The sequence below is a fragment of the Chiloscyllium punctatum genome, chromosome 45 (genome assembly GCF_047496795.1).
Source record: "Chiloscyllium punctatum isolate Juve2018m chromosome 45, sChiPun1.3, whole genome shotgun sequence".
NCBI lineage: Eukaryota > Metazoa > Chordata > Chondrichthyes > Orectolobiformes > Hemiscylliidae > Chiloscyllium > Chiloscyllium punctatum.
The window spans coordinates 51,300,852-51,326,386 of record NC_092783.1 but is presented as its reverse complement, the minus strand read 5'-3'; the positions used below and the strand labels follow the sequence as shown (position 1 = coordinate 51,326,386).

At 40.7% G+C, this 25,535-nt stretch overlaps 1 protein-coding gene across 3 annotated transcripts in view; it reads right to left on the bottom strand.

Annotated features, from left to right (window-relative positions):
* The window catches only part of LOC140467418 (solute carrier family 26 member 9-like), a 112,934-nt gene that overhangs the window by 57,733 nt on the left and 29,666 nt on the right, over positions 1–25,535 (bottom strand). For all 3 annotated transcript variants that reach the window (XM_072563761.1, XM_072563760.1, XM_072563759.1), the window contains exons 2-8: positions 17,764–17,898; positions 16,783–16,922; positions 11,602–11,712; positions 7,972–8,147; positions 5,542–5,706; positions 5,296–5,448; positions 4,201–4,283 (exon numbers count right to left, since the gene is read on the bottom strand). In XM_072563761.1, coding sequence (XP_072419862.1) covers positions 4,201–4,283; positions 5,296–5,448; positions 5,542–5,706; positions 7,972–8,147; positions 11,602–11,712; positions 16,783–16,922; positions 17,764–17,885 — 950 coding nt within the window. In that variant the 5' untranslated portion in view covers positions 17,886–17,898. The remainder of the gene's footprint in view (positions 1–4,200; positions 4,284–5,295; positions 5,449–5,541; positions 5,707–7,971; positions 8,148–11,601; positions 11,713–16,782; positions 16,923–17,763; positions 17,899–25,535) is intronic.

The following is a 25,535-nucleotide window of genomic DNA, read 5'->3' as shown; positions in this document are numbered from 1 at the left end:
GGGTAGATAGGATAGTGAAGAAGGCACATGGCATGCTTTCCTTTATTGGTTAGAGTATTGAGTACAGGAGTTGAGAGGTCATGTTGCAGCTATACAGGATGGAAGGATGTTGTGAAATTTGAAAGGGTTCAGAAAGGATTTACAAGCATGTTGCCAGGGTTGGAGGATTTCAGCCATAGGGAGAGGTTGATAAGCTAGGGCTGTTTTCCTTGGAGCATTGGAAGCAGTTGGATGACATTATAGAGATTTATAAAATCATGAATGGCATGGATAGGGTAAATAGACAAGGTCTTTTCCCTGGGGTGGGGGAGTCCAGAACTAGAGGCATAGGTTTAGGGTGAGAGGGGAAAGATGTAAGAGAGACCTAAGGGGCAAATGTTTCACACAGAAGGTGGTGAGTGTGTGGAAAGGTGTCTAGATGGGTATATGAATAGAGTGGGACTGAATTAGGTTGGAATATGTGGTCGGCATGGACGAGTTGGACCAAAGGGTCTGTTTCCGTGCTGTACATCTCTCTGACTCTCTGACATGATGGACTGAAGGGCCTTTTTCTGTGCTGTAAATCTCCCTTTCCTTAAGATGCTTCACTGACTCAGAGTATTTTGTGCATGATGCACAACTTTTGCCTATCATGATTCCATTATCAAACGATGAGTGCATAGTGGTAATTCGGAAATGTTTTCACACAGATCTTCTTTTCATTAAAACTGATGGACTCTAAATTGCAGGGAATTCTTTCATGAATCCCAAAAACATGTCCCCAGTAGATACAGTTGCATATTGGAAGGACATAATACTGGAAGGATAGCACAGTGACTCAGTGGTTAGCACTGCTACTTCACAGTGCTAGGGACCCACGTTCAATGCCAGCCTTAGGTAACTATGTGGAGTTTCTACGTTCTCTCTGTGTCTGTGTTGCTTTCCTCCCACAGTACAAAGATGTGCAGGTTAGGTGGACTGGCCATGCAGGGATGGGGTGGGTCTGAGTAGAAAGATCTTCAGAGGGTCAATGTAGACTTGATGGGCTGAATGGCCTGATTCCACACTGCAAAGATTCTAGAAATTATCTTTTGTATTACAATCTCTCACTTTATGCTTCTCTTTTGAATGGGATAATTCTTGAAAAATTCACTTTCCTTAGAGATTTAATACCTTCAGGCGAGGGCTCTCAGAGGGTAGGAACAAAACAGATCATACTTCCAGCATAATGGGCTCAATTTTGAGTCACACAAAGTTTACTCACTTGTACAGCCTCAAATTCAGGCCCCATTGTATTGTCCTATGTAGGTCAAACCTGACGTGGTGTTACTTGGTGCATTGATTAGTGAATTAAAATCTTAGAAAAATTGTTGCATAAATAAGGATTTATTCTTGTTACTATTTGGACCACATTGTACCTTCTCACTGAAAATGGTTACCAATTTTATTAAAATTAGAATAGAATTGTAGGCACATCTCTGTTGCTTATCACTAAGACCTTCATTGACATTTCCTGAACTTGTTTCTGGCAGTGAGGGTCTTTGTAGGCAGAGGAGAAAGTGATGACCGCAGATGCTGGAGATCAGAGCTGAAAATGTGTTGCTGGAAAAGCGCAGCAGGTCAAGCAGCATCCAAGGAACAGGAGAATCAACGTTTCAGGCATAATTCCTGAAGAAGGGCTTATGCCCAAAACGTCGATTCTCCTGTTCCTTGGATGCTGCCTGACCTGCTGCGCTTTTCTAGCAACACATTTTCAGCTCTTTGTAGGCAGAGCATGTGAACACATGAATTAAGGGCAGAATTAGGCCATTTAGTCCTTCAAGCCTCCCCTGATCTACAATAAGATCATGGTTGACCTGCTTAAGTTTGAATTCCGTATTGCCACAAATCATAGAATTTACAGCACGTAAAGAGACCCTCAGTCCAACCAGTCCATGCCAACCATAATCCCAAGCCATACTAGTCCAGCCTGCCTGCACTTAGTCCATATGTCTTATTCATGCACTTAACCAATTGTCTTTTAAACGGTGTAATTATACCTGCATCCAATACTTCCTCTGGAAGGTCCCACATACGAACCACTCTAAAGACTCCTGCCATTCATCTTATCTATACCCCTCAGGATTTTATAAACCTCCATAAGGTCACTTCCCATCCTCCTATGCACCAGTGAAAAAAGTTCCAGCCTCTCCTTATAACTCAAACCCTCCATTTCCGGCAATATGTTGGTAAATCTCTTTTGAACCCTCTCCAGCTTAATAATATCCTTCCTATAACAGTACTCCTGATCACTTTTGAATCCCTTAACTTTAAAATATTCAACTACCCTCCTCCACTGCCTTCTGAGGCAGAGTGTTCCAGAGTCGCACAATAATCTCTGGTGAATTTCCTGGAAAACTCAGAAAGCTGTTCAAAAGAAATTCTGTCATCCAACATGTGAGAATGTTTATGCTGAAACTCAAAACTGATCGACATCTGGGTACAAACGCAGGGAGATCATAATTCTAATACTGTGTCCTTAATTCTGGACTCACCCAGAAGAGGAAGCTTCCTTTCTCTGGTCACCTTGCTGACACCATTGAAAATTTTGTAAACTCCAACTGAATCACCCCTTACTCTTTTAAACTCCTGTGAAAACAGGCCCAGCCTGTCCAATTCCTCCTTGTAGGACCAGCCGTTCGTTCTAGGTATAAGTCTTGTAAACTTCTTCTGAACTGTCTTCAATGCATTTTCATCCCTACTTTAAGTAAGGAGAATAAAACATCACGCAGTCACAGCAGGCTGAGGAGATTTTCACCACCTCCCTGCGTTTGTGCCCCGAAGTCAATCAGGTTTGGGTTTCAGCATAAACATTTTCAGATTCATTTTCTTTTGAACAGCTTACTGAGTTTTCCCAGAAAATTCCCAGCATGTTGACAATACCAGATGGGTGGTTTTGGATTTCTTAGATACTGCTGGTGTTGATTACAATCTGATCCTGCATCCAAAGGACATATTTTCAATCTTACCAATGGAAATTCTTAATGTAATCAAGCAAGTATTACCATAAAGAAATTAGATTCCAGGGAAACCATTTTGTAACATGACAGCAATAATACAACTTCCTTTATATTCTAGTTAAGGGTTTTGATGTCGTAAATTAACTGCGACATGTAAATCAGGAATATGTCCCAGTGCCCTTCATAGTACTCGGTTAATTACACAGGTCACTTAGGTCTAGCCAATGTTCACTCTCTCCTAAACTGCTGCATCAAGCCAAAAATACTATCTTGTCAAATCTACAATATGGGCATGCTAAATACTCATTGTAAAGTCATGAAGTTCAAGTCAATTGGTAGCCTTCACAAATCTGAGGTCATCCAAAACTCTACCATCCTTATTGCAACCAATCCCATTTTCTTGTGCTTACTGATCTCAGTTTGCTCCCAAACAAGCAAAGCCTTCATCTTAAAATCCTCACCCTTGTTCCCAAATCCCTCTATGGTTTTACTTCTCCCTCTTTCTCTAGCCTCCTCCAGGCCACCTTACTTCAAGATATCTGGACTCATCCAACTCTGGCCTCTAGACATTCAACAATTTAAGCCCTAGCCTCTGAAGTTCTCTCTGGAAACCTTTTGGATAGATGTATTGTGCAAGAGTATGGGGCAAAAGCAGGAGATTGGTACTTGGTAACGATACTTGTTTGAAGAAGCAATGCAGGCATGGAGGGCCAAGTTCCTCCTTCGTGCTGGTACACTTCTGTGCTTCTGAACCTTCCATTGTCTCCAATTTTCTTCTTTCTTTTGAGGCACTCATTGAAAACTATGTCTTTGAATAAGTTTTCAGTTATCTGCCATAATATATGGCTTAGAGTCATACTTTGCTTCATCGTGCTCCCATGAAAGGCCTTGAGACATTTTGTTATGTTAAATTTTGTATGTTTGAATACAAGTTATTGTTGAATCATTTTCTACCTCTGAATATTAGAAAATCAGTTGCTAACAGTGTAACTATCACACAATTTAAAGTAATAGATGAAAACCTATGCATAGAATCTGCCAATTGTGAGGCTAGTTCCCCAACTCCCTCCCAGTAGCTAAATTCAGAGTGTGATCCCTTTTAATCTCCAAATCAGGTCTGGGCATTGGTGTTGTGTTTGACTCAGTTGCATTGTGCTACATATCTGTTAGAATTTGACAACAGGAAACTAAAATAAAGTAATTTATATTCTTTAATACTAACCCCAGAGGAATCTCTCCGACAACATCTATACCAAATTTTTGTGGTAATCTTGCACCTCCTGAGATTGCTGTAGTAACGATGACCTAGAAGTAAAAACAGAACATTATTCCATTATTTTAAAGAAATGCAATACATTTATTTCCCTTCTCTTTTTTTCTGCTAGAGGTAATGATTTTTGCAAAAATGCAAGGGCACCAGCAACTCTTTGTTACTTCCATCCAAGTTCCCATGACTTTTGGTTTGTTATTGTAGGCAAGTTATTCATCATGGAACAAAAGGCATTCAAGCTGTGCACATTTTTTGAATGACCCAGGAGCTTGGAAAGCATTGGGGTCTGCAGTGATTTCTCCATGGCAACACTTCAACAAATCAGATTTGACATGGCAATCAAATAACACCCTTTTCACCTATAGTATAAATTGTCGTGGTCATTTGAAGTTTGGTAATCTTGTGTTTGCCCTGATGAGTGCCAAGACAAAAAGGTTCAGCAACATGTCACTGTTTTCAGCAATGCACCAGTGCTTAGCTCGGAGTGGGGCTGGAAAAGGAGGAGGGATTTATCTCTCCACCCTGGAGGCTTCCTGCCTCTATTCCTGATGAAGGGCTTTTGCCCGAACCGGCGATTTTCCTGCCGCTCGGATGCTGCCTGACCTGCTGAGCTTTTCCAGCACCACTCTGATCTAAACTCTGGTTTCCAGCATCTGCAGTCCTCCCTTTTGCCTAATGCACCAGTGCTGTCCTATCGAGCAACTGATTCTAATGACTTTGCTGAGAAAGCTACGTAACAGACAGCAGAACAGATATCATTCACAATCACTCAGTCAAAATTGTGCCAACAAGTTCAATTTGCTCTTCCTCTATTATCAGCCCACTGACATCAGCACAGGGCAAATAAGGATGGGGACTTTCCTGGTCTGAACTTCCAAAATCAAATTCAGTGATAAGTTTATTCATTGATTCATGCGAAAACATATCAATGACTGTTAGAAGAGCAGTTAGGTGTAAACCACTTATAACTTTAGAAGCTCTCAAGTGTGGTGACTAGTTATAATGTGAATCCACAAAAAGAAAAATGAGCTCTAAAACTTTACTTACCACAATAGTTTCCATTGGAATGGCGAAAGGAAGCTTGTGTTTAAATCTGACGTTAATCTCCTTGACAATGAACAGGAGCACACCCGTAATTATAGCAAAAATCAGTGATGCTACATTGGTCTTGGGAAGGTGTTTACAGATGTCAATGAACGTCTGGTTAGAAGAAAAGTAACAAGATCACTTAGGCTGCAATTCAAAACTTAGTAATGAAAATATTTTGTTAATGGCTGGTTATCTATTACTTACATATATTATCGCCAGTGGACCACTGTATGCGTGAATGTTCAGTCCGAGGATGTATTTCAACACTGAGATTAAGATTTGTATCCCAGCTGCGGTCATGAATCCTCGGATAAAGGACTCAGAGAGATAGATGGAGATAAAACCAAACTGAACAAAACCCAAGCAAATCTGTCAAGTAACAAAAGGAAGATTATCATTCAATGCATTATTTTATGTTATGTGAAATTAACATAGTAGCAACACCAACAAGGCCATCAGTGTCAGCTTTTTTTAACTACACTGATTATCCTGCCCTTCTTCCCATGCAATGACAATGGGAAGTAGGTGACATAGTGGTAATGTCATTGAGGTTGGGTCAATGGCCTGGAACAATGGCAGCTGGTAGAATCTAAATTCAATGTAATAATATTGGGATGGAATGCTAGTTTCAGCAATGGTTAATCATCATCCAGCTGCTTCGTAAATACTTATCAGATTCAAAAAAATGTCCTTTAGGGAAAGAAATATGCTACTTAGTCTACACATGACTCCCGATCTACAGCAATGTGGCTGATCTTAACTACTGCTCTGCAATAGCCAGTCAAACCACACAGCTCACATGAAATTACAGATGGACAGCCACAAATTTTGTTTGTTCTTTGTTTATTTGACATGGGTTACTGTGTGAAGTTCTGGTTCTAACCAGTTCTAGTTAGATGTATTCCTGAAGATTTCCTTACCACCAGCTGCCTCACTATTATTCAATTAACCTTTTCCTCATTCAAATTAATTTTGAAGTTAATAAACATGCGTGTTCAAAAGGAAATGGAAAGTTGTCTGATAGCATTTTCCCTGGGTTGCTTGTAGTATCTTCTAGGTTTTTTTTAAAAGATGTTTGTAATTAACTTTTAGAGGTGCCATTACACACCTCTGGAGCAGGTGGGACTTGAACTCAGGCCTTTGAGGAAGTACACTCCCACTACACCACAAGAGCCCTTATATCCTGATGAAGGCATTCTCTAATCAATCTGTTCAGAAATGTGCTGACAGCTGAGACTTGAATATGGGCCCCCCTGGTTCTGAGGTTAGGGACACTAAGACTTTAGATTTATAAAATGTTTTTTAGAACAGATTTTTATTTAGTTTTGTTTTGTTATGGCTGACACCTGTTAATTATGATTCTGCATTTCCATTGACAAATGCTGTAGGCTTATCTCTTGTTTCATGTCCAGTTATTGTATCCTACGGCCTTGCACCATCCTTCATGTGATGTTTAGTCATTCCTACCTCACACCCTATCACAGACCTTGCCTTGCATTCTTCACTCCCCTTCCCTTACCTCAGTAATTGCTTAAAAAATGATTACATCTCTAACTTTCTCTATCTCTGATGTGATGCCAATGGCCTGGTGCTGTGGATATTGGATTGGAGGTTTGGGTTGCTGGAAGAATTGACTGGATTGTGGGATGTAACCAGCGTGAGTGGGGAGAAAAACTCAGCATCCCACTGAAATAAAATGGAATGGCAATGATTTGAGCTGAGGGTCCAGTTAATGACCATTTTCAATGGAGATGGAGTATTCCATCTATTGATGTTCCTCCCCCACCACTATCCCACTTCTGTATGTGGATCTTGCCACCTGTTAGAGATTGACTCATGGTAACCATTGATACCTCCTTTAAATCTACCACCCAACCATTGCTCCCTGCCTCCCCCCATAACCAACGGCAGTAGACCATAATTGTAGCCGCATGGCATTCCTTCATAGTGTTGTAGCCAGACTTACTTTTAACAAAGCGTGCAACCAATGTGGTCCTCCAGCTTCATTGATGGTGCCCACTGTCTTGATTGTAATGCTGGCTGCCCACAGCCAATTGTTCCTCCTACCTATCCAGTCTGCTCTCCCAGGGACAGTCTGTATTTTGGCTCCCTCTGGCCAAATCCTGCAGGTGGCATATTGTGGGGAGTGTGGGGAAGAGGGAAAGAGGAGGCTCAAGCACCATTGGGATGAGGACCGGCACATTGGGATCCCAACGTCTATCATAAAATCAGCCCTGTAAGTCTATTTTTCTCTCCACAGAAGCTGCCAGAAGTCTTGCTTTTTGCATTTTGTTCCCTTTTTCTACCGAGAGAGAAACAGAGTTAACATTTGGTGTGACTCTTATTCATCAGGATTCTGAAATAGAGTCATTTTGGATACAAAATGTGACTCTGTTTCTTCTTCCACAGATGCTGCCAGACTTGCTAAGTTTCTCTAGCACTCTGTGCTCATTTCAAAATTCCAGCATATGGAGTAACTTGCTTTTGTTCCTCTTACCCATATTTTGTTAAAAAAAAGCAAACATTGAATAAAAGAGGAATTAAAACTATGACTCCCCTTGGAGATGAAATATGCTTCAAATCTAATTTATATTAACGGCTTCCATCTGCTGGTGCTATTTCTGAATTGTTTACCTGTATTACAGCTGTTAAGCAGGTTACAGTTCCTGCAATTCTCATGCGATACTCATTCATAGCTCCAACATCTGTGACGGTTTCATTCAGACTTTCATTGAAGTGTTGAAATTTTTCAATGGGAGCCTCAGCTTGGACCACAGTCCCAACTATAATACTCAACACAGCAAAGGTACCTGTTAGAAACATGAAGAGTGACAAGCGTGAGGAACCTGCAAGATGATATTTTGATTCATCACATTATCCCGACTGGTGCTGCATTCATCCACCCCCTTTAGAGCTTTCCCACATATGCCAGTAAGTCGTGGGGCCGAATGTTATGTCCTTCTCTATGGCATATGTAATGTTGACAGTGGACTCGAAATGAGGTCATGTGGGGTTCTCACTGGCTCAATGATCCCTGCATCCACTGCGCACTGGGGTAGTGAGCTCAACAGATTCATAACTCTTTGAGAAAAATAGTTTCTCCTCATCTCTGTTTTAAATCTGCCACCCCTTTAGACTAAAACTGTGATCTGTCATTCGAGATAGCTCTACAATTCAAGAAAACATCCACTCTACACTTAAACTGTCAATCTCCTTTGGCATCTTGTAAACCTCAACTGGATCGCCTCACCTCTCTAAATTCTAGATAGGTTAGGCCTAAACATCTCAATCTCTCTCCATAAGACAAATTCCTCATCTCTGTAAATCAATCCAGTGAACTTTCTCTAAACCACCTCCAAAGTAATTTCATACTGACAGAGATCTTTGACCAGTCTGAAGAAAATTTGGCATTCAGGTTGAAAATGGATACAAAAGTCTCATTTCAGGTGGGTGACAAGGACAAAATAGTCACAACCAATCTAAGAGCAGCCTGTGGGCTTTTCCCAACATAAACCTGCACTCTGTAAGAATGGTCACCATTGTGCCCATTTCATGCATGCAAACAGGCCCAATGGCAGACATCTGGATTGGTTTGGAATACCTCAGGAATTCAAAGATGAACCTTACAGATGATATTTCTCTTACTAACACTTCATAATTCTGTACTTTTGCCCCTCCTGCAAGGTTGGACTCTTCAGGAGAGGATAGATAATGTCTGCTCCTAATGTTCCAGGTAAGCTGCTCTGAGGGGCACCCATTGAAGTGTCATCACATTCACTTCCATAATCTCCAGCCACCACCCTGTGTGGACATCAGATGTCTACCCAGAGGCTGGAGAATTTAGAAGGAATACAGGTTCCAGGTATCACGAATATTGGACTCAAAGAAAAGCAATATACTGTAGATACTGCAGATCTGAAATAAAACAGAGAATGCTGGAAAAACTCAGCACGTCTGGCAGAATCTGTGGTGAGAGACACGGAATTAAATTGTGAGTCTGATATGACTCTTCTTCAGATGCATTCTCTATTTTTCTCTCATGAATCTGAGACTTGCTTGATGGCTATGTTTTCACATGCCTGCATTAGAACCCAATGATTTTTTCCTTTAAATCTTGTCCATATCACCACTTGAGGTCATTTTGCCACCTACAGTGCATTTTAATCTCAAAGATAATTTTATGACTTTCCAAAAACCAAACCCAATGTCCTGAAGCAACTGCACTCAACTTGCTGAGCAATGGCTCAGAATAGAGGTCATATCACCCATGAGATCAAAGTGATTACTTTTGGTTTCTGTTAACTCTATAATCCTGACATCCTTCGGAGATTTCTGCGCACCTCCAACTCCGGCCTCTTATGCATTGATTTTCATTACTTACAGTCATGGAGTTGTACAGCATGGAAACAGATCCTTCAGTCCAATTCGTCTATGACAACCACATATCCTAAATTAATCTAGTCACATTTGCCAGCATTTTGGCCCATATACCTGTAAACCTTTCCTATTTATGTACCCATCCTGATGCCTTTTTAACTGTTGTAATTGTACCAGCTTCACCACTTCCTTTGGCAGCTCATTCCATGCACGCACCAGTTTCTGTGTGAAAAAGTTATCCCCGGGTCCCTTTTAAATCTTTCCCCCTCACTTTAAACCTAGTTCTGGATTCCCCCAACCTGGGGAAAAGACTTTGGCTATTCATCCTATCCGTGTCCTTCATGGTTTTATAAACCTCTATAAACCTCCTCAACCTCTGACGCTCCAGGGAAAATAGCCCCAGCCTATTTAGCATCTCCCTACAGTTCAAACCCTCCAACCCTGGCGACATCCTTGTAAATCTTTTCTGAACCCTTTCAAGTTTCACAACATCCTTCTCCATTGACTGCCGTTCTTCAGCTGCTGAGGTCCTAAACTCTGGAATCACCACACTAAATCTCTCTACCGCTTTTTCTCTGTCCAAATCTTTAAGATGCTCTTTAAAATCCCCAGACCAGAATGAGTCACTTGTCTTAATGAGGTAGTACATCTGTCAAATTTGTTGGGAAAACATTCCTTAAAAAGCATCTTAATTTGACTACATTAATGGTGCTGTACACATTGTTTTTGTTGATGAATCCTTCGCATTGGAACTATATTTACTTTAACACTCTTGTAGTTTTTTAAGAAATTTGTCACACATGATGTGTATTCTTGGTTAACACGTTGTGATTATGCATCAATCAGCAGTTCATATTTGTGATAAAAATCTATTCCCCACCGGTTCCCATTTGCATTTCTGACACAAACTAATTCCGGTTGTGCCAGGGAGAATTTTATGAAGAAATTTGCTGAGGGGAAAAGTTAACAGGCAAGACCACCCCCTGAGAAAGAGAAACACCTGGTATGTCTGTTGGAAACATGAGCTTTTTAAAAAATTCAATCATGAGTTTTAAGCATCCTTTAGCGGGCTAACATTTGGTGCTGATCCCTAATTGCCCTGGAGAAAATGGTGGCAGTGTTCTTGAACTGTTGTAATCCTAATGGTGTAGGTATGCACAACAATGCTGTTGGTGAGGGAATTCCAGCCTGACTGTACAATGGCATTGAAGGATTGGTGACATAGATCCAAGTCAGGATGGTGGTGACTTCTAGGGAAAATACATTCCGATTTTGTCAGAATTGCTAGAAACGCACAATACCTCAGCTACTGCCTGAAAGAGGACATCCTTCAAATGTCATACTTCACCAGAATTGTTTTTCTTCTAAAAGCTTCACCTGAAACATTAGCTTAACCTTACATTTTGGCACTGACTAGCTCATTGTAATTCATCTTCTGATTACATACCTCCCTTGTTGATTCAAGAATAGCATGAACAGAGAGTCACTTTGTTTTTGCGTTTAACTGGTTTGTTGACTGAAGCATAAAAGGAAGTGAGAATGAAACCCATTGTCAAAATGAAGGCAACAGAAATAAGATCATAATTTAAAAAAAACCAAACAACTCAATTATTACGGATAGGAGCTGATCCTGTGAAGCATTTAAAGGAATTGCCATTGACGTGAAACATTAACTCTATATACCTCTCCACAGATGCTGCCAGGCCTGTTGCATAATTCCAAGATATTCTGCTTTTATTTCCAACAGTATTTTGCCTTTGTTCCATAAAGTGTCTTTTGCAATAAAAGATTGGTATTCACTTTAGATTGCATCATCTTGCAATCAAGTGTTTAAAAACACAAGCTGTTTCCATGCTAAGAATAAAAAAATCAACAGGATAGACAAACCTGGGACCATGTGATGTATGCTTCCAAGAAAGAAGTAGATAAGAAGAGGGTAGAATGAGGAATACAGTCCGTTGACCGGGGGGAGACTGGCCAGTAAGGCAAATGCCATTCCTAGTAAAGAAAACACATCTTAATTAAAACAACATCTTACTGTCTAAATCTAGAGTTTACATCACTGCATTTAACAACAAAAGCATATTTTCTTCTTTGATGTCATTGACAATATGGCTGAATGGCCTTGTGATAAATGTTACAATTTCCCATCATGTTCTCCATAATTCTAAACTACACAATATGATGTTGAGATGACAGAGCGGGAATACCATTAGATGGCACAAGTACAGAATAATTTGGAAAGGAGATTCAAGTCCTCCCCACTCCACCATCACTGCCACTCACCCTCCTGCCCAAGGACATGTGATGGAACTTGAATTCCACTCATAAATTTGGATTATAAAGTTAGTCACATCAACAACCATATCACAACCTGGTTGACCAACGCCCTTCAGGGAATGAAACATGAGCTGGCCTACCATGAGACCAGACCCACACCAATGTTTTTGTATTGATTTTATCTGGCCTCTGAAATGACCAAGGCATCCTCTTGGTTTAGGATCAGTTAGGAATGGGCAGAAAATGCTAGTCTTTCCACGATGCCCACATTGCATGAATTTGAATTAGCATTATTGTTATATGTACTCACATGAGTACAGTGAAAAGTTTACAAGTAGCCACTTACATGCTATCTTAGGTACAAAACCAAAAGATAGCATATTCTTTTAATAACTAGTTCTCTATAACTGGGGACCAACCATCACATAAGGTCTTTCTGCCAAAGTACAATGGGGCTGTACTCAGTTATCAGACTCTTCCGGTGCCTCTGATATATGTAAATTGTTCCAAGTACCGAGCATAATTGAGAAATGCTTTTAGATTAGTTGTAACTATTGTGAAAGTCAAACCCCAGCATTTCTTTTCTTCTCTGGACACAAAAACTCCATGGGTCTGAATCGCTTTAGTAACAGTATGTAGATAAAGATTTCTTTGATGAATAAATATATTTTTGTGAAAGTAAACAAGTTGTCTATAATTAAATGACTGAAGACATTCAAAGGAATTCAGATTTTATAGCAATTCCATTATGTTGGAGTCTCCTTTCCTGTGTAATCAATGAACGATTTGTGCTGTTGGATGATTTAGCAAAATTACAAGTTGCACCAGAACGTTTGCAAACCCAGATTAATATTCAGCTTGCCAAGGACCAGCCCCTTTTTTGAGTTTAAATTGTTTTCTTTTAGAAACTGTTTTACTTGGATCTCTATGTTCGCTTAAGAATGTTGGAACATTTGTAATATTCACAATGGAACTCTAGGATAATCATATAGTCAAAAAATAAGATAGCTTATAATAACACTTTAATTTATATACTACCTTATCATATCTCAACACCACACGATGTATGATTTTTTGGCATCCAATCACTTAGGTCTGAAATGCTTTGGAAATAGTTCAATTAAATTGCGAATAAACTAGCTTTACAATGAATTCAGTACACTGGTCAGACCACATGAAGACATATGGGAACATAAGATTCTTATCAATACATTTAAGCAAACAATGTTAATATAGGATAAATCAGTTTACATATTATATGTTACTGGCAATAGGAATTCATTGCAATGAGCAAGTAAACAAGGGGAAAAGTTAGCAGAATGTCTGTTGCTAATTACAATGGAAATCTGAGTTGGAACCCATATCCAAATCTTGGATCGGACAATGCTTTCAGATTAGGGGCTCAGGCTGAAATGCTACCTTTTGGTCTGTAAGATTTCATGGTTTTGCTTCAGCATATGGAAGCCATCGGAGAAATTAAAGAAGAGTCTGTTTTTGAATATTTATCCAGACAAAACTTTAAAATGCTGTAAATAGATCAAAGTAGTGTCAGAACAAGTGGTGGCACTAAATCTACAGTATCTGACTGTCTCCACCCCAGGGTTTCAAAGAAAGTCGTGAGGTAATTGCAAATCTTCAGAGTTTAATCTTCCAAAATTTCCTCCATTCAGGGATTGACACTTTAGATTGGGCAAATGTAAATGTAATTTCATCATTTAAAATGGGTAGAAGAGAGAAACCAGAAAATTATAGACCTGTCAATCTAGCATCTGTTGTGGGGATGTTATAATTAAGAATGGAGTGACCGAGTTCCGAAAGAAATTTGAGCCGATCAGATAGAGCCAACCTGGATTTATAAAAATTAGGTCATGTCAAACAAACCTAATTGAGTCATTTTTAGGAGACAGGGGAATGTCTACAGATGTTGTTTGTATGAGCTTTCAAAAGGTATTAAGTAAGGTCCCGCATTAAAAAAAAGATAAAATTAAAGAATTATGACCTGGTTGAGTTTCAGGGAGAACGGCTCTGCGAAAATTGAAAGCACATGACTAGAGGTGTTCCACAAGGATATCTGGCCTCAAGTATTCACGATATTAATTATTCACTTAAGATTGTGTAATTTTTCCAATTACACAATAATGAGACAGAATTTAGTCTGGTGTTGGGGGGCATACCAACAAGTCTGATGGCAACCCAATTAACCAGACGTATGGGAACCCTGATGGAGGTCAATAGCTGACAATGGGAACTCTGCTGCTGGGGCTCCTGGGTTTGCAGGGGACATTTCATTCCAGGATACTTTCCCCCACTTCCTCCCCCACCTCCAAAACGACTAGGGCTGAAATTGCACCCATGAGAGCTGCTGATCAGTTAGAAGCTCTTCATTGGAAGTAATGGTTGCTACTATTTGTACCACTAAGGTTTTCGTCAGACAGCATTATTGAATCCTGGAGAAAGGTAAGTGAGGATGGGATGGAAATTACGGGGAGGACTCTGGCTGAGAGCAAGAGGGGAATCGGACAAAAGGGTAGGGGTACAGAGGTGGCCAAGGTGAAAAAGAAGGCATATGGAACATAAAACATAGAATCGAGAACACTACAGCACAGTACAGTACAGGTCCTTTGGCCTTCGATGTTGCGCCCACCTGTGAAACTAATCTGAAGCCCATCTAATCTACACTATTCCACTTTCATCTGTATGTCTATCCAATAACTGTTTAAATGCCCTTAAAGTTGGCGAGTCTACTACTGCTGCTGGTAGTGCGTTCCATGCCCCTATTACTCTCTAAGTAAAGAAACTACCTCTGACATTTGTCCTATATCTATCTCTTGTACTCCATGCTTGCCTTCATTGACCGGGGCATGGAGTACAAGACTTGGCAAACCATGTTGCAGCTCTGTAAAACCCTTGTTATGCTGCATTTGGAGTATTGTGTGCAGTTCTTGGAGAGAGTGCAGAGAAGGTTCACCAGGATGTTGTGTGGTCTTGAGGGCACTGGGTGTGAAGAGAGGTTAAAAAGCCTAGGATTATTTTCACTGGAAAGATGGCAGCTGCAAAGAGACCTGATAATGATCTACAACATTATGAGAGACAGAAATAGAGTGGATAGTCAGAAGCTTTCTCTCAGGGTTGAAGTTTCAAAAACAAGGGGACACACACGTTCAAGGTGAGAGGGGGGCAAGTTTAAGGGAGATGTGCGAGGGAAGTTTTTCACATAGAGAGTGGTAGGAGACTGGAACGCACTGCCAGGAGAGGTGATGGAAGCTGGCACATTGGTGACATTTAAGAGGCAACTGGATAGTTACATGAATAGGGAAGGAATAGAGGGATATGGACCAAATAAGGGCAGAAAGTTTGCTTTTTAGTTTAGTTGGGGCATGATGATTGCCACAGGCTTGGGGGACCGAATGGGCATGTTCCTGTGCTGTACTTCTCTTCAGTTTTTATTCTTTTGTTCTATTCACTCTCAGAAGGCTTCTCCTTCTCTTGATCAGGCACCTATTGAATGAGGAGCCTCCCCTCTGAGGTCGCAAAGAAGCTGAACAGGGTTCAACTCCTGGTTTCCCCGCATAGTGAATCCCCTGTCTGTTACCAGTAGAATATTAACAGAAGATGACCCTAAGTGTTGCTTATTAACTGAGATGAAGACCTAAAATGGCATCTGGGCAGGGAGACAGTCTTGAGCCCTTCCCACCCAGACTTAATCAAGGGGGAGAGAAGCTGACTCTTGAGTCCTCATCTGGTCAGACATGGATCTTCCCCTTAGTGCATCATTTATATTGAAGACAATAAAGTGTAGACCCAAGTATTTTCTAAATGGTGAAAAGCTACAGGAGAACATAGATACAAAGTGATATCTTGGTCTGTCTACACAGATCCCTAAAATGTCGTGGTCAGCTAAAATAAAAAAATCAAAAAGGGTAATGAAATATTCAGCCTTTTTAACTGGGAGTCTAGAATATAAATGGAAGGACATTTTGTTGCAAGGCCTGGTTAAGTCATGATGAGAGAACTGTGTACAGTTCTAGTCACCACACTTTAAAGAGGCAATAAAAGTCTTGGAAGCTGTTCATTGCTGCTTTTCTAGAATGCTACCATGATGAGATTACCATGTTTAACTCCAAGGCTTTGGTAATGGAGAGAGATCATGTGAACTAGACTCATATTCTCTGTAATACATACGAATAATTAAGGAATGACTTAATTGAGGTCTTTAAGATGTTGAAAGGTTGGATATAGAGAAATGCTTTTCACTGTTTAAGGACAAGGGACATTATCTTAAAAGCAGAACTGGACCACATAGGAGAGAGGCCAGAAATCAGTTCTTCACATCAAGGAAAGTATGACAGTCTCTCCCACAAAAAAAACAGATTAAATCCCAACCTAATTATGTCAGAGATCAAAAGATTTCATCCAATGAAGAAAACTAAAGGCTATGGAGTTAAGGCAAGCAGTGGGGTAGGATACAGAATGGGGAATGAATGTGGAACAATCCCAAAAGTGTTGAGTGACCTGCTCATGTGTGTCTGTTCCAATGCTGCTGTATGGATCTGAAGGACGCAAATGTGGAATTCAATGGCATCCCAACATAGTAACTCTAAGTGATTAGCCATGGGGAACCTATTACATAATGAAAAGGAAAGATGTGGCAGCTCAATAAAGTGTACTAGATGCTGTGAGTTTGTTATTACTGGATTGAAGTATTAGCTACGTCTTCATTTTTTTCCATGTCAGTCTATTGGCATGAAAATGTTGCCAGAGTTCAGTCTAAAGAAGAAGCTTTCTTACCTTGAGGGACCTGGATAGTCCCAGCACTGATACCTGATATGATATCGAAAAATAAACTCCTCTTAATATTGTATTTCGGAAGCCATGCAATTATTGGGAAGAACTGAATGAGCAGGGCTTTGAGTCTGGCCGTTGAGCAGCTAGGGAATAGGAAAAAAATGTTCAGATCCTTTTGTCAGATTGGATAGCATTAAAATACACTGTCCATATATTTGCTTGGAAGCAATCGATCCATGTTTACTCACTTAAAAAAATTCAGACTTTAGAACTTTTGAATTTGTATGCAGATTATTTTACAGAGAAGATTTCTGGTGCTGTGAAGTGTTTCATAAAAACTAGAAGCTGGATGAGGCCATTCAACCCCTCAAGCTTGCTATTTAGTATAATACTTGACCACACCAGAGAATATTCCACCAAGTAGTGAAGCAAGACTGAGCTCTCTTGTAATCTTGTCTTATAATTCTTTTAATCAACTTGTTGGACATGTTATGATGCACCTCTGGGGCAGGAGAGACCTGAATATAGGCCTTTTGGCCCAGATGTAGGGACGTTACCACTGTGTCATCACACACAGAAAATTGCAACAGTGAGAATCAGTAGTCAGTTGGCATCATTAGATGGGTGATAGCTGATTGCTTGCCTCTCTCTCCAGCACAGGGATATAATCGCCAATTATAATGTCACTGCAGACCACATCTCATCCATTTGGTAGTTTTCCAAGGTCCAGTAGGTTCTGGCCTGAGCCATAATAACTGGAATATACCTCTCAAGCATTTCAAGGATGTGACCTTCTTTGTTTTCCTTAATGCTTAGAGTTACTGAGAGTCAATGGAACCATGGTGGAAGCATTGAGATTGGTCAACAAACTCAAGTAACAAGAAGGCAACCTGGCAATAACACCAGATGCAGAAAAACGGTATTCATTTTGGTTAGTTGTGAAAGTTCAAAATGAGAAGGTTATTTTAAATGATTCCCATTTACCTGAAGAATTTCTTTGCTTTTTGTGCATGGGGGTAGCTCCTGATTTTTTTCTGGTATTCTTCATCAAACTCCGGAATTGAATAAGCTGAGCGGTCAACAATATAACGCGGGCGGACATGCATCTTGCCCAAAACTCTGCAGAGAAAGCAAATTGCAGATAATGAAAACTAATTATCAAGATAATAGAAAAAACCCCAAAAGAACTGCGGATGCTGTAAATCAGAAACAAAAATAGAAGTTGCTGGTGACCCTTGCTCAGGTCTGAGAAAGGATCGCTGGACCCAAAACGTTAACTCTGATTTCTCTGCACAAATGCTGCCAGACTTGTTGAGCTTTTCCAACAACCTCTGTTTTTGATTCTAATTATCAAGTTTCCCGCTCATCAAGTCACTATTTAAATGATGGATTAACTGGATTTGTTGAGAATCTGTGACATCCATCCCAGGTAGCAATGAAACAGTGAATTCCTGCTTTAGGCTGTGCCTGATTCTTTCTTCTATTCTGCCAAATTTCATCTCAATAATGAGTGCACATTAAAACATCCAGTCTGTTTTTGACTCAGTTGTTAGCATTCTCACCTCACTATGTATATTCCACTTCAAAATAATATTTAATTGGCTGTAAAGCTTTTAGAGATCTTCTACGGTCACGAAGGCACTATGTCAATACAAGTCTTTTATTCCTTTAACTTGGCCCAACTAGTCCATGATAGTGATTATTTTTCTTGCACACTTCTGCAGCTAACTCTATAAAGAGAACTTTAATTCCCTCGTGCCTCTACGTCATGTCTCCTTAAATAACATAATTCACTATTCTACTCAACCACATCTCGTTGTCACAAGATCCACCTTTACTCATTTTCTGGGTAAAGAAATTTCTGTTTTACATTTATCTGGAGTCCATATATGCAAGGGATTAGGCTGAATTGTTATTGAGAGGTGTGTTAATGTTAGCGATCAGTTGTATCAAATGTTTTCATGCTTGGACTAGTATGGGATAACTCTGGGCAGCTTCAAAGTGTTCTCCACACAAATAGGAGACTACAGATTCTACCATCCTAATGGCTTCCTACAGGGGAAAGGTGGCCGAGTGTTAATATGGCTGTCGATCCAGGTAATGTTCTAAGGACCTGAATTCAAATTCTGTCACAGCAAGTGGTAGGATTTGAATTTTTTTAAAAAAGTGTGGAATTAAGAGTCTAATGATGACCATGAGTTCATTGTCAATTGCTTGCAAAACCCATCTGGTTCACTAATTTTCTTAAGGGAAGGAAACTGCTAACTTACCTGGTCTAGCCTACATGTGACTCCAGACCCGTAGCAATGTGGTTGACTCTTAACTGCCCTCTGGGCAATTAGGGATAGGCATTAAATGCTGGTCTAGTGACACCCTTGTCCCTTCAATGAATAAAAAAAAGGGAGGTTGGGAGGTAGAGATCATGTGGGAGTTTACAATTTAGATCAGTGAAACTATATGTTTCAAGAGGTATGATTAAACGTATGTATCAAGCAACTCTGTAACACAAAGAGTGTAAGAGAGTAGAGAATAGATGCATAATTCACAACGAAGTGCTTGAAATGTTAACTGTTTCTGTCTCCACAGATGCAGCTCGATCTGCTGAGTTTCTCCATTGTTTTTATTTCTGAGTGTCTGTTGTCTGACCTAATGACTTCTCATGTTTGTCCGGCTTTTTGGACTTTACATTCTGAATGGATTCTGTTGCTTTTCTGTGATAAGTTTGATCCTTTTCCTCTCAGGATTTCTCTATTGTTCTTTCTAATGTCTAATTCCATCAAGAACTGAATGGCATTCTCCAAAGTCAAAGCCTCTTTGGGTGGTAATGAATCTGATAATGACTCATCAACAATTCCAACAACAATTTTGTTTCATAAAAACTGAAAAAACTGCAGACCCTGCAAATCGTAAGCTAAAACAGAAATTGCTGGAAAAGCTCAGTAAGTCTGGCAGCATCTGTGAAGGGAAATCCAAGTGACCTTCCTTCGAAGATAACTAACTGCCTGAAGCTTTAAAGACAATCCTGTTTCTCAATGGCCTTACTGTGCGAACCTGATCTGCTGCTTTATAAGATGAATACAATTCTTTTTAACAGATTTCCCTCAATGACCTGCACTGTCTCTTGCACTACAAATAATTCACATTGTCTTATGTCCTTTTTTCTGGATGAGTCCCACTATCTTCATTCTTAATAAATTCTTCCTGCCTTTACAATAATGGATAATAATTGATCTCCCAATTTCTTCTGTGGCCTCAATAGTCTCTTAATTATTTACTTCTGTTAGGCTTTTTTCTGCTTAGTCTTCGAATTCATTCCTTCAGTTCTTTAATTCTGGTTTCATGTTCTGCTCTGTGTTACCAACTGGTTATTAACTTACTTCTCTGGTCCTTGTCTTTGCCTCCTATAGCTATGCCTCCTGTGGCAACAACATTTGTTTCTGAGCTTTAAGCACTTTGTTTACTTCTCTGTTTCTCAGCCTATAAATATGCTCCATATTTGAAAGCTTTCTTCTTGCCCACCAGAGATAACAATTTTACTCAAGTTGCCTTCAATGTCTTTTCGTTGGCATGTGTTCATCAACACCCAATTAAAACTATAACTGCCAAGTGTGACCAGTGTCCCAGTGCCACGTAGCTGAAAGCTCCCATTTACTTACACACTTCTCTTACCAGCTGTAAATGCTTTCAGCATCAACTTTTGAATCTGCCTTGTTAATTCTTGCCACAAATTGATTTTCTTTGGGCTTCTGGACTGTTCAGTTTTTTTAACTATTGGTTGTCAGTAGAAGTTGCTCTCTTAATTCTACATCCTGAGCTCAGTAGAATCTGCACATTTTTCTGTTTGGTGTAAGTCAAATGCACCACTGCTCACCATGTATGATAGATTCACACCCATTCACTGAACTTTGTCTGAGTTAGCTGCACTCTCAGTCACAATAATACTGCTAACATCCTCTTTTTAGGTTGGGATCTATCAGGCCTGTTTTGTCCAGTATTGTAGGGAATATTTAGGTTGTCTAACTAGAGAGGCTCATGTCTTAAACAGGATGCAGCTTATTGCATGGTAGCAAGCAGGGACACATTACTTTGGTACAATATACATTGTTACAAAGGCTATGAGGAGACTGAAGGATGGGTCTTTCTCCAGAGCTGTTATTCTGCCCAAGCCGACAAGGCATCATTCTGCAGAATGGTTCTTAATACACTTCTCAGCATTAACCCTTTCAGAAGCAAACTCCTTATAGAACAGTGTATATTACACAGATTAGCTTGTGCAGCTGACGTGTAGCCATTAGGAAGGGGGATTGTTCCACATAATTCCACATCGAGTGAAAGAATTTTTGAGAAAAGGTCTTATTTTGATGTTAACTGGTTTGTAAACTTGCTTCAAATAAATTAATGCCACCCAGTGCTTAAAATACTACAGCTACCTGAGTGGTTATTAAGGCTATGGAGGTCTGTTTTAACTTGCCTTCTTATGGATCCAGAATAAGCAGGAGAGTCTCCACATTAAGACTGTAACCATCATATTCACCTTGCTTTTGCTATGATCCCAGCTGACGGTAATGCTGGACAAGTCAGTTCTCAGTGCGAAACCTGGCTTGATAGATTGGTAAAGTTTTTGCAGTTTGATTGCCATGATGACCAGCCTCTGAACATAAGACCAGAAGACCATAAGACACAGGAGCGGAAGTAAGGCCATTCTGCCCATCGAGTCCACTCCGCCATTCAATCATGGCTGATGGGCATTTCAACTCCACTTACCCGCATTCTCCCCGTAGCCCATAATTCCTTGTGACATCAAGATTTTATCAATTTCTGCCTTGAAGACATTTAGCGTCCCAGCCTCCACTGCACTCTGCGGCAATGAATTCCACAGGCCCACCACTCTCTGGCTGAAGAAATGTCTCTGCATTTCTGTTCTGAGTTTACTCCCTCTAATTCTAAGGCTGTGTCCACGGGTCCTAGTCTCCTCACCTAACGGAAACAATTTCCTAGCATCCACCCTCTCCAAGCCATGTATTATCTTGTAAGTTTCTATTAGATCTCCCCTTAATCTTCTAAACTCCAATGAATACAATCCCAGGATCCTCAGTCGTTCCTCATATGTTAGATCTACCATTCCAGGGAACATCCGTGTGAATCTCCGCTGGACACGCTCCAGTGCCAGTATATCCTTCCTGAGGTGTGGGGACAAAAACTGGACACAGTACTCCAAATGGGGCCTAACCAGAGCTTTATAAAGTCTCAGTAGCACAACGGTGCTTTTATATTCCAACCCTCTTGAGATAATTGACAACATTACATTCGCTTTCTTAATCACGGACTCAACCTGCATGCTTACCTTTAGAGAATCCTCAACTAGCACTCCCAGATCCCTCTGTACTTTGGCTTTATGAATTTTCTCACCGTTTAGAAAGTAGTCCATGCTTGTATTCTTTTTTCCAAAGTGCAAGACCTCGCATTTGCTCACTTCCAATGCAATATTCATTGCTCACTTCCTGACTTCCTTTGTCAGCCCATGGCTGTCTAATCCCTCCCCGGATAATCTTTTTCTTCTTGGGGATGAACCTCTGTACAGTGTCCTCAATTTTACCCACAAACTCCTGCCATTTTTGCTCTACTGTCTTCCCTGCTAGGCTCTGCTTCCAGTCTATTTTCGTCAGTTCCTCTCTCATGCCCTCATAATTACCTTTATTTAACTGTAACACCATTACATTTGATCTTGCCTTCTCTCTTTCAAACTGCAGACTGAACTCTACCATATTATGATCGCTGCTTCCTAAGTGTTCCCTTACTTTAAGATTTTTTATAAAGTCTGGTTCATTACATAGCACTAGGTCCAGAATAGTCTGCTCCCTTGTGGGCTCCATGACAAGCTGTTCCAAAAAGCCATCCTGTAAGCATTCCATTAATTCCCTTTCTTTGGATCCACTGGCAACATTATTTACCCAGTCAACCTGCATATTGAAGTCTCCCATGATCACTGTGACCTTGCCTTTCTGACATGCCTTCTCTATTTCCCGGTACATGTTGCGTCCCTGGTCCTGACCACTGTTAGGAGGTCTGTACATAACTCCCACTATGGTTTTTTTGCCTTTGTGGTTCCTCAATTCCACCCACACAGACTCCACATCATCTGACGCTATGTCATTCAGTGCCATAGATTTAATTTTGTTCTTAACTAACAAGGCAACCCCGTCCCCTCTGCCCACCTCCCTGTCTTTTCGATAAATTGAAAACCCTTGGATGTTTAACTGCCAATCCTGACCCCCCTGTAACCAAGTCTCTGTGATGTCTACCACATCATAATCATTCACGATGATCTGTGCCATTAGTTCGTCTGCTTTGTTACGAATGCTATGAGCATTCAGGTAAAGTGCCTTAATGGTAACTTTCTTATCATTAGAGATATTGGAAGTCATAAGATGTCCTAAGTTATCCTTCCTTTTTGCTGCATTCCCAGTCTGTCTCAAGTTTAAATCTGCCTGTACATATGCTACCCCGCTGCTTATCTTTCCATTTAACTCCATACTCCCTGTCGCTTTCACTTTCCCTTCCCCCCCAACTCAGAAGTTTAAAGTCCTACTGACCACCCTATTTATCCTCTTCGCTAGAACATTGGTACCTGATCGGTTCAGGTGGAGACCGTCCCAACGGTACAGAGTTCCCCCCCCCCAGTTCCAAAACTGATGCCAATGCCCCATGAAGTGGAATCCCTCTTTCGCATACCAATCCCTTAGCCACATGTTTACTTCCCTAATTTTCTTATCCCTATGCCAATTGGCACGTGGCTCGGGCAGTAATCCGGAGATTATGACCCTTGAAGACCAGTACTTCAATTTCCTTCCTCGTGCTCGATAATCCCCAAACAGGTCCTCCACCCTAGCTTTGCCTATGTTGTTAGTCCCAACGTGGACCACAACAACTGGATCCTCCCCCTCCCGCTCCAATATTCTTTCAAGCCGGTCAGAGATGTCCCGAACCCTGGCACCGGGTAGGCAACACACCATGCGAGACTCCCGATCCGGCTTGCAAAGGATACTATCTGTCCCCCTAATTATAGAATCCCCTATAACCACTACTTGTCTTTTTGCTCCCCCCTCTTGAATGGCCTTCTGCACCATGGTGCCGAGGTCAGCTGGCTCATCCTGTCCAGAGCCCTTTTCCTCATCAGGAGCCTGCTAATGTTTGTTTAATACGCAAAGGAAAAAGTGAAAAAAGTTACCAATATATGATACAATGTTGAAAGATCTTTACATAAACAATAAAAATAAAGGTCCAACTCTCTGCTCAGCAACATCCTCTGTAGCCACTCAGTCCTAGAAATGCGTCACTCCCATCTTAACTCATTAATTTCTTACTCAAATGATTCTTTCCAGCCTTTCTCCTTCAATTGCTGAGGCAGCTTAAGACTTCTGTTCAGCTCAGATTGTTTGGATACTCCTTTCAAGTTCTGACAGCCTGGAAATTTCCAGCAACTCTCACATGCTGGAGGCTACTACAAACTAAACTCTCGCTGTTTGGTAACATCTGCAAACTACAAAATTGTCTTTGTGTTGGGATGACTTCTCTTTTTCTGAATTCAACCTATCAATGATCCAGAGCCATCCATTTCTGAATCATAAAGCCAACTTTGGAAATGTGCAGCAATTAACTCCCGAGATAGCTGATCTTGTCCTTTACCCGAAATCACATGCTTTTATGAAAAATCTAGCTTGAGGCCACTGACCAAAATTACTTTCTGGCCTTTGCTTAAAAAAAGGTCACCTTCCCAGAACAGAAAACTAAAATTGATTTTTTTCAAATCTATGTTCACAAATAACAATAACACACTACAAATCTACATCACAATTTCAAATGCCCCTTCCTTTCCTCCCAGACCAGGGATGACTTCTGATGGGCTGAGTAACACTTTGATGTAACTCTGATGACAAGGTCTTAGACTCTCTGCTGGTTGCACTCAGTTTTGGGGGCTTATCAATGCAGCCAATCCACCCTGAGAAACTTGTCCTTTTAAATTGCCAAATTAAAACCAACTTCAACAATCTTTAACTTTACCCAACCCAGCTTATAACCCGAGGGAAAGTTCTGTAAAATTTCTCTGGGCCCTTCCCAAAAGATAAATAAAGCAAAGTATTAGAATCCGTGACTAACTTAACATTCTACATCACACACCCAAAACTGTTGTCTTGATTGTGACTTAAGCTGTTGACAATCATTTTGTCCTTTCCTGGTGTCCACTTACAGGTTGCGCAGAATTTCACATGGTGCTCTACATCTCCCAGCCTGCACGTGTTCTCACCTTATCAGTCTCAAAAGCCCGTGACCATACTTCAAACAGCCGAAAACATTCTAAACATGAGCCCACACTGACCTCTCAGGTTGAACCCTTATACCTTCAATTGGAAGATTTTTTGCATAAGCACAGGCACTTTTTTTGGGTCTGACACTCACCAGAAGCACAGGGGCAATTCTTGCTGTCAGTTACATCAATGGGAATGTGGTGTCACAATATGTCTCAATGTTATTTGTGCTTTCTATGTGGCTACTTGTGCAGAATTTCGTTTAAGATTTACCATAGCAATATAATGTATTTAGGGCGGTACAGTGGCTCAGTGGTTAGCACTGCTGCCTCACAGCGCCAGGGTCCCAAGTTCGATTCCAGCCTTGGGTGATGTATGGTGTTTGCATATTCACCCTGTTTCTGCATGGGTTTCCTCCCACAGTAACAAAGATGTGCCAGTCATGTGGAT